A 9,749-nucleotide genomic window follows, 5' to 3' on the forward strand; every position below is an offset into this window, starting at 1 on the left:
TTGGTTCACATGTAGCTTTAATTTGTTCATTTAGTTTCACACATCAGGCATATTTGGAGTGTTATGGCACAAGTTTGCAGCTCTTAGTACAGTAATTTGAAATAGTTTCTAAACAGACTCAAACATCCACACTTTGCTGAACCTTAAAAAATCTTTTGAATTTCATTTTTATGGTTTTCTTCGCACAAAGTAAAACTAGAAACGTCTAAACCTTTAGGGTTTGTAAACTTGAGGGAATGTCACTCTTGTTTTTTTTCTGATATTAATGCTATATCTATGGGGTGACAGGCTGTAGGTGGGTTTAGGGTTTTCCAGTGGCTTTGTCAAAGAGGGCCTTCAGCTCCTCCTTGGAAGTGGCCTCTTTATGTTGGACAAGGTCGGCGTGTCCTTTGGTGATGCCCCAGGCACTGGGTTTGGACATGGATGGACAGAATGGACGTCCAGAGGCAGGCTTCAGGGTCTCCCAGTAATCCCGACGGGCCCTTTTCAGAGAAGCGGTTTAGATTAGTTTATTATTCTTGCAGAGCACGAAGGAGGATAAAACCTCAGAGAAATATCTACCTGGCTCTGACCCATGGCTTCGTATGGAAAGCCAAAGCACTGCCCCATTCGCCGTGCTTCTCTGAGCCAGCAGGCAGGAAACCCCGCTCGGGTCCCAGCTCCTCAGCCACAGCACGGATGTGATAAGGCTCGAATCCACAGCAGCCGCCGATAAAACGGATGCCGGCTTCGTACGCCTCCCGGGCGTATTTCTGCATCTCCCACCTGGTCAGGATCCTGGGCTCCAAAGCTGCTCGGAAACAAATGCATCAAACCTCAGCTTACATTTCTTGTCAGTATTTCGGTTTGAGGAATAAAATGCTGAAGTTGAAGCGCTCACCAAATGGGAACTCGGGAAGGTCGATGAACCCCTGCCTGTTGCAGTCAGGGGTGTGGAAGGCCAGCGGCTGGGACATATAGTGGGCCTTCAGACCGGCCTTCTCCACTCCCTCCTTCATCAGCTTCACAGTCTTCACGCAGGTCTCTGGGTCAAAGTGGCAGTTGATGCCAACAATCTGTGCCCCTGCAAATGAAAAGCTGTTACCTATGTGCAAAGTCATATATTTCTAGGGTGGCTTCATGAATGTATTCAAAGAGGAGGCCAGAGTTAACCACTAATAAAGAGATAACAAAATGGTTTAATTGGCTGGTTGGGTAGGATCGGTCCACCCTAGAGGACACAGAACTTCCTGTTTTCTGGCTCTCTATGGTGGACCCTTAAATATTTACCTGCCTCTGTTCAATTAATTTGTGTTTTGCATCAGCCTCCAGTTTCATTGTTTTTTCCCCTTTTAAATCAGATGATCTCCCATTTTTTCTTAGGCACCCTCTGATAAACAATCAAACTGTTGGATTATATAAAAAGGAGCTGCTAAGCAAAGCCATTCCAAACCATGACACTGCCACCTCCATGCTTCACAGTCAGGTAAGAGGCTTCTTTTTTTAATGGAATGCCATTTTTGGTTTACATTTCCTCAGTTCTTATTTCTAAATAATGAAGTTTTTCATCAATCTGCAGATTATTCAAGATTATTGGGCTACGATTCTTCTGGAAAAGCTATAGTTTGGCCTTTATACGTTTTTCCTCCTGTTTCAGGTCCTAGTAGGACTAATAAAGACTCCTATCTTGCATCGTGTTCTTAGAAAACACTTGTACCATATTTATGTGAAAAGCTAGAACACTTTTTTGAAAAGTTCTTTGAAATGTTTTCCTTCTTTCCCATTGTCATCAAATAGGGGTTAGGAGCGGCCATTATATTCCCCCCCAGCAAGTGACAGGCTCGGTGACCTTCCTGGCAGTATAGTGGGGGTTTCATTGCTTAATTTGATGTTGACACCCTTTTTTAAAATTGCAAATAAAAAAAGCAAAGTATCTTTCTGCTGTAATGTGTTCCAATCACCAGCAGATGGCAGAAAACACCTACTATTGAAGATTTATGTTGTCCAGCGCTTCTGACAATAAGTCTAAACTATGTACTAGTGCCTTGCCAATGCCATTTTTTGGCCCCTATAACGACATCTGCCTGTGTAGTATTGGACCATACCGATACCATACATGTGTGTACATGAAGAACTTCATACTAATTTGATGTAAAATAATTGCCATCATGGCTTTGTCAAGCTGCTGCCCACCTTTGTGAACCAGGAAAAAGACTAATACAAAGTGAATCAAGTAGAACTTTTTATTGCACCATTGACCTTTCTCCCTGTGGGGAGCCAACAGAGAAGACATGCGCAAAACCGAAGACAGCTCCACCGCTATTTTGCCCTTTTTAATCCATTTACGGTATGTGGACTCATTTATTAAGACAAAAGGCTGCGTTCTTGAATTCTTGTTGGATGGAGGGCAGGGTCCAATAAACTATGGGAGACTGACATTTTTTGGAATAAACTTAAAAAAAGCAAATTTTGTTCTCGGTAATTATGCGATAGTGACTGCATGCACAAACCTGACATGTTGTGCTGTAAGAGCATGCATCACACATATGTTTTTGAATATTGTCTTCAATTTTTGACACCTTTAAGATTACGTTTTTTTTTTCTATATGGATTTGCACAGGAAAAACAAAGGTATGTTACTCATAAACCTGAAAAATTATGCCTTATGACCATCACCATGTGCACACTGCAGTAAATAAGCGCAATGACAATTATGCATAACGTTATACCGTCTATGCTTCTATAGCGACCGTGGCTATTCCACACGTTAGGACAGAAACAGTGATAACGTGATTTTATTAAAAGCCGTCATGCATAAACTTTATGTTTCTAAAGATTTTTGTACTACCAAAAATAGGGATTTTGCAATATTCATTTTTTAACACAACACTACGGAAATTAATTGTATTTATGTCTAACTCAAATAACCCAACGTATGTTTTATTAAAAACATATGTGGTTAATTTTAAATATATACTTATATTTGGACATTTCTTTTCCACAGCCGGACACCATTTTTCTTTTTGCTGAATGAGTTCTGGGATGCCACTTGATCCCAAGTCAGCTCTGGGCCACCCTCGGTCTGAAGGGATCATTTTAAGGGTTGAAGGGCACCCCCCCAGCTCTTAAAGCTATTGGGACACACTACCCTTACAAGTGAACATGCGAAACCGAGTGGAGCCAAAAAAACAAGTAAATTTCTCCACTGCGAGATCAATCAAGTCAATCAAAATGACTGCATGTGATGGAAATAGGACCATGCCATACTTTTATCACAGCTTCAGCACATTTTATTTCATTGTGATCACGGGTTTATAGCAAATTAAATAATGGTTTCTGGCTTCAGAGGGAACGTGTCATATTGCTCACAAAGGTCCTCAATGACGTCAGGGGGCTTGTGTATGTGTGTGTGTGTGTGTGGGTGTGTGTGTTCAGACACACGAGTGCTTAAAGGGAACATTATCCATCACCTCTATCTAAATGTTCCAAATGATAAAACTGCATTTAAGAAAAAGCTTGCATACTCTACATAAAAGGCCCTGCTAGACGATAACAGATTGTGTTGTTTATTTCAAAATCATGTCTGGGAACAGGCTACGGCTTAAACCGGACTGAACAGGTTTCTTTAGTAGCAGACAGAAAAAAATAAAACAATAAAAGTGAAACTTTCATTGGATTCTGTTTAAGCTAATGTGCCCTCTGGGTTTGTGGGGTTGGTGCAACACAAGAAGTTAAGGTATTTTTACATGCATCTTATTCTGAAAAGAAAAGGTTTGCATGACAAAGTATGTTCATGTTGACATACATGACCAACTGCAGGAGGCAGTATATATATATATATATATATATATATATATATATATATATATATATATTTTATTTTTTTTTCTTCAAGTTTGCTAAATGTGGGCTCTTTGTCCATTTTAATCCTCAGGGGTCAGCTTTTTTGTCATTGTTGTTTAAAATGATTAAAAGAACAATGAGTCGAACTTAAAAGAAAACTTTAAAAGTTGTTTTTTTCTGCATTGCACATAAAAAAAGAAAAAGTTAGCTGAACTTTCACTTTTTCAGAAAACTCACATTAAGTTGGCGATTACAACTAAATAGGTTTTCTGAAGCGATTAAAATTATTGTCCCAATATTTAATAGTTTGTTTTCAGTTGTATAAGTGTGGGTGTATTAAAGACAGAAGATTTGGCAGCTTTAATTTGAATCCCCTTTACTTCTGTCCACATATCTCATTCTTTGTCCCAGAAATATGAAGTTCTCCTATATAAACGTCATTATAAAAGGAAGTTGAGCTACTATTTGATGTGTTTCCAAAGATATGGTTGCCTCAAATCTCAGTGCTGAGTCAAACGTGGTTATGTTTAGGGATACATGTGTGTTAAAGTTGACATACCACTGGTTAAAACTACATCATCTCACAGTGACAAGTTTGAAAAATTGCCCCCACCTGCTTTCACCAGCCTGACGGCGCATTCCCCAGGACTGACTCCATTCAGGTCTCCCTCAGGTCCCATGCACAGAGATGCAGCAACAGGCTTCCCGGTGCTCTTCAGAACCTGGACCGCCCACTCGGCCTCCTCGACGTGCTCAAAGTACTGAACAAAACAGACGAGTCGTAACAGTGAGGTTATTTTAATTTAACGGTGCTCTAAAGCTTTTTACATAGCAGTCAGATTATTTCATGGCATCCATAAGGATTAGTTTCCATACATACTGACAGCTTTCATCAATGATCGTTTAGATTTTCATAAAACGCCTTACAGGCATCCGATTTTATTCCCTAAGGCTGCAGCAGACCCAATTAGAGACACCCCTGGTAAAGATGGAAACTAGAGCATTTAAATCAGGGGTGTCAAAGTCGTTCCAGAAAGGGCCATGTGGCTGCTGGTTTTCTTTCCACCCGAGCAGTAGCACACCAGACTCCATTCATCTCATCAAGGTTAGTCTAGTCTTAACCTGATGACTTGATGGGATGAATGGAGTCTGGTGTGCTACTGCGTGGCCCACAGAACTATGGATCCTCTACCATACTAAGTATGTACCCGCTCTCGAGAGGAAACGCCTACTACGCATGCTAGAGCGTGCTCTGTTTAAAAGTAGATGTTTGCATCACTCATGGAAGCTCACTTTCCAAAAGAAGGTTTGCCATTTTTAACACTATGTCAGACTCACCACCGGTAAGTGAAAATGGGAAAGAGTACGTACGACGGCCTTACGTAAACATATCAGAATGATTGTCAATCAGGAGGACCATTTTTTTTGATGATCCACCCAGAAAGAGAACATCCTCCACTAGACCTTTAAGGGAAAGCCAAAAAAAAAAAAAAAATCCATCACGAAAAAAACCCTGAAATGCAGGCAGTCTAAAAACAGTTGGCATTAAATCGTATTAACTATATCTAGCTGAAAGTGAATGGAGCAGGTCAAACTGCTTTAGATTCTCTGCAACTCTGTACCTTTATGTAGAACAATAAACATTGTGCTTATTCATGGAAGGGGCTCATGAGTACAGAAAACAGTGAAACATTCATCTTCTTTGAGCTTCTTAGATCAGAAACTGCAGATTAAGTTTACAGATTCACAGTAAATAAATGGAAACTTATAGAGATGGATGTTGTGTTTAGAGACCAGGGGTCTGCAACCTCTCAAATCCAAACAGACATTTTAGCCCAAACTCAGCAAAAATTAAAGTTGCTTAAATCAGCAAATACTACATGACAGTTGATTTGTATTTTTAGTTTTAATATGGTACATTTGACCCCAAATGTACCATATTCTATTTTTAAATACCTTTTCCTCATCAGCCGGATACTTTTTGTTCTTAAAAAACTTGATTTATACAGACAGGTGTAAGTAGAAAATTCCTAATAATTTATTTAATTATGCAAAACATTTTTTTTTATCTAGTTAAAAAAACAAATGGTCAAATCTTCCATTAATAACTTTGTAGTTTAGAATTTAACAAATTAAATAAGGATACAACAGAAATGTTTCATTAAGAAAATTCTTATAAGATCTAGAAACCCATTTCTGGATGTTTAAAGTCATTCTGTTCTGAAAATTCAATTGGAAAAATTTTATTTGTGAATATACTTTATTGAAAAGCATTAGTTTGTTCTTAGGCTGCTCAGTGGCACAGTGGGTAGCACTGCTGCCTTGCAGCAAGAAGGTTCTGGGTTGGATTCCCGGCCTGGGGTCTTTCTGCATGGAGTTTGCATGTTCTCCCCGAGCATGCGTGGGTTCTCTCCGGGTACTCCGGCTTCCTCCCACAGTCCAAAAACATGACTGTTAGGTTAATTGGTTTCTCTAAATTGTCCTTAGGTGTGAGTGTGTGCATGAATGGTTGTTTGTCCTGTGTGTCTCTGTGTTGCCCTGCGATGGACTGGCGACCTGTTCAGGGTGGAACCCGCCTCTCGCCCATTGGCTGCTGGAGATAGGCACCAGCACCCCTCGCTATCCCAATTGAGACAAGCGTGTCAGATAATGGATGGATGGTTAGTTCTTTTTTTTTTTAAACCTTTATCAAGAGCCATTCTAGCTCAGGAGCTACAGGTTAAAGACCTCTGGTTTATACCTTTAACTTTTTTTTAGGTTCGATCTTTCAGTTGAAGGGAATCCTGGAATATGCTGCCTTAAATTTCACAAAAAGATGCTGCTACCTCCTGCCCTTTAGGCGACAAACATCAACACGGGTAAACTTAAAAAAAAAAAAAATGAATCCAAGACTGGGATGCTAGGCATGTAAAACAATAGAGAATGAAAGAAAAATTAAAATACAAAAGTAGAAGCTGTTATATAAAAGAAACATTTCTCCACCCAGAAGAAGTAAAAGACTTGAGTTGGTTTCTTGTCATCTTTAGACAAGCAGATATTTTCTCATGCCTTCTGGAAGAAAGTTGTTTGCAGTACAAATTTGCTCCAATTGCAGTTCTCCAATGGTATTTTTTCTTAAGCCTAAATAATACAGAAATGTTTATGCATGAGGTCTTAGTGAGAGGGACTCATTCATAGAATAATGCTGCTTTAAAGGACCAGGAAAAAAGCAGAGGCATGTTTTGAAGGACGGAAGTATGAAATAGTCAAGATTAGAGACCTGCTTTGTGTTTGAAGATCAGGCACAGTTAGGTTTGTGGTCTAGTATAGCGTTCAAGTCCCACTTTATAGCATAAAATACTTTGATTTCAGCATTTCATGCCTTTATTTATATCAGATGTTTCTTACATACCTCTGCAATCAAGAAGTCCACGTTTTTCTTGACGAAGACGTCGATCTGCTTCTTAAAGATGGCCTTGACATCCTCCTCGCTCTTACAGCTGAGGTATGAGGGCGTCTGTGAGACTCCTCCCGCCACCAGAGCGTCCCCCTCGTTGGCCACCTCCCTGGCCAGATCACAAGCTGCCTCGTTTATTTGTTGCCCCTGAAGTGCAAGAGGAGAAAAATGAAAAACTCCCCTCAGAGCAGAAAGAACCTTTATCGTTTAATCTGGGACCAAAGAGCAGCTTAAAGTGTAAAGGTTTTCATAAATATTTAAGACCCATTAACTGTTTTTGCATTTTATTATAATCGAATACAATTTTTTAGATTTTCTGAACAAAATAACTGAAAAGGTAATAGCTGCAGCAGATAATATAATAATAAACAAATGGGATTCTTTGCAGCATTTATACAGTTTGTTAATCAGACATAAATACGCTGGAGTTGTAAAATGTTAGGAAAATTCTGCAAGAATAACAGAAGAGATGCACCGATCCGATACCTGGATCATTTGATATCTAATATCAGATATCAAGTCCAGTTCACTTTACATTGAACTGTTATTTCTTTCTTTCTCACCTTATAAATGTTATAAAATAAATTTATATCAGTGTTAGTTTGTTATCTTATTTTAAACAATGTTTACATCAAGGCTAAAGTAGGTATCTGGTTCATCCATTCAATAGTTGGATCGGAATCGGATTTCAACCGATGCAATCATCCCAGGTATCGGTTACTATCAGATATAAAAAATAGAGTTATTTCAAAAGCCACATAGATTGAACTCGTCTATTAAAATGTTTATGTCTTGTACAAACATGACAGCATTCAACGTACACTGATAAAATAAAACTTCTGAAATCAACGTTTAGAATATCTAGACACTATCATCACTGTCATGTTCTTTTTAAATGCAATTTTATACACTTCAAAAGTGTAACTCTGCAAATAATAAACTGTTTGATTTTAAAATTCCTCTAAGCAGGTTTGAGTTAATACAAATTATATAAATACGCATTTACTGGTTCTTTTTCCCCCCAGGTTTTCATATATTTACATGAAAACCAGCTTGTTCTGTTTAACCCAAACCTCTGAGGTGGAAATGAACGTATTTTGATCATCTCTAACTGACTCAACCTGTGTGTAATTTAACCTGAGACACATGCAGCAATAGCAGACATTTAAATCCATCTTCTGAAATTGAAAAAGTGGCACAAATGGAAACCTACAAAGACATGAGAATCCTACCAAAACTAAACATGAAGTGGGTCACCCAACACTGCACATCCATTTATAAAAGACCATTCTGTTTGTGATAGATGGGGCAAACATCATGCTATACAAGGACTTTTCTTAAGCACAGGACAACATATAGGGAAAGTCCAGAAGAAGTAAAGAGTAGATGGTGGTTTATCTCCTAAACATTTAGATCAGATTGCAATGGTGTTTAGGCGTCACCAACTTTTGGTCCTGAAGCTCTACTCTCCTACAGCTTTTATGTGCATCCCTGTTCCAAGTCAGCTGAATCAAATCACCTAATTACCTCTTTGACATGCCACGCAGTTTGGAAAATGGCCTTTCAATGACCCATTCATTTCATTCAGCTGTGCAGGGATGCATCTAAAACCAGGACTCGGGTTGGAGACCCCAATGCATACTCATATGTCAGAACTACTGTCAAAGTTAAGAACTAAATCCACAATATATTTAGTAGAATAAAGACTAAACTGTCTTCTCCATTGAGTCTGACTAAGCTGTTTTGCAAGGAATAAACTCCACAGATGTCTCTCTAAAAGCACAAATGCTCCTACAGACCTGCAGTTGCACAAGTTTAGGAGGTGTGAATACTTTTGGAAAACACATGTGAAAGTAACTCACAGTGAAGCGCTGAGTGTTCCCCCTGTTCTCCAGCTTGTCATCGCTGGCATAGAAAGTGAAGGTCTGCATGACATTGGATCCAGCCCTCAGGAACTCCCTGTGCAGCTGCCGCACTGGAACGACACGCTTTCTGTGAGCGCATGAACTCAACTACATTCAGAAATGGAAAGATACATGGAGAAATGTGGAGCCACTGATCTATACCCGCTTCAGGGTATTCGACGGAAGCTTCGGGGGTCCAGGGTCCAGCTTTCACATAACCCCTCTTCTCCAGGGCGAATACAAACCCTCCGTCTCCGACAACCACCTCTCCTGCATCCAGGCGCTCCAAAATGCCCTACGTGCGCATCAAGAAACTCGCAATAAGAACTAAAAATATAAGGTTATTTTTCATGCATGCTACAAAAGTTTACAAGAAAAATATTTCAAATACTTAAAACTAAAGTTTGCACATTCATCTTCTGCCCTTACTTTCTTTTCTCCGGATGGTGCCATGTTCTTTGCGCACGCCTCTTCTTGGTGATTGCGCTCCTCTGGATCTGGGGAAAAGGATCCTTGAAGGCGATCATGCTGCATTTATAGCCCAAGATGGGAGCGCAGCCCCGGATGTCACTGCAAGAACCGCCTGC

The 9,749-nt window shown here is 39.6% G+C and overlaps 1 protein-coding gene across 1 annotated transcript; it reads right to left on the reverse strand.

The window, feature by feature from the left end:
* LOC107093785 (betaine--homocysteine S-methyltransferase 1-like) lies at positions 1-9,749 on the reverse strand. Its single transcript, XM_015389056.1, has 8 exons — positions 9,592-9,749; positions 9,325-9,457; positions 9,121-9,233; positions 7,214-7,405; positions 4,436-4,583; positions 881-1,063; positions 562-790; positions 1-482 (listed from the first exon to the last, which is right to left on the reverse strand). Exons 1-8 carry the CDS (start codon positions 9,694-9,696, stop codon positions 302-304), a joined length of 1,284 nt encoding a protein of 427 aa, XP_015244542.1. The 5' UTR covers positions 9,697-9,749; the 3' UTR covers positions 1-301.

This window comes from Cyprinodon variegatus, unplaced genomic scaffold (genome assembly GCF_000732505.1).
Source record: "Cyprinodon variegatus isolate N-32 unplaced genomic scaffold, C_variegatus-1.0 Scaffold446, whole genome shotgun sequence".
Classification (NCBI taxonomy): domain Eukaryota; kingdom Metazoa; phylum Chordata; class Actinopteri; order Cyprinodontiformes; family Cyprinodontidae; genus Cyprinodon; species Cyprinodon variegatus.

Bases quoted from the DNA above. Each gene is read 5' to 3' on its own strand.
- LOC107093785 (XM_015389056.1), bottom strand. From the start codon at position 9,696: ATGCAGCATGATCGCCTTCAAGGATCCTTTTCCCCAGATCCAGAGGAG. The intron at 1,064-4,435 runs GTGGGGGCAATT...TTTCATTTGCAG, and splicing joins CGTCAGGCTGGTGAAAGCAG to GGGCACAGATTGTTGGCATC. The intron at 791-880 runs GTGAGCGCTTCA...GTTTCCGAGCAG, and splicing joins CCTTCCCGAGTTCCCATTTG to CTTTGGAGCCCAGGATCCTG.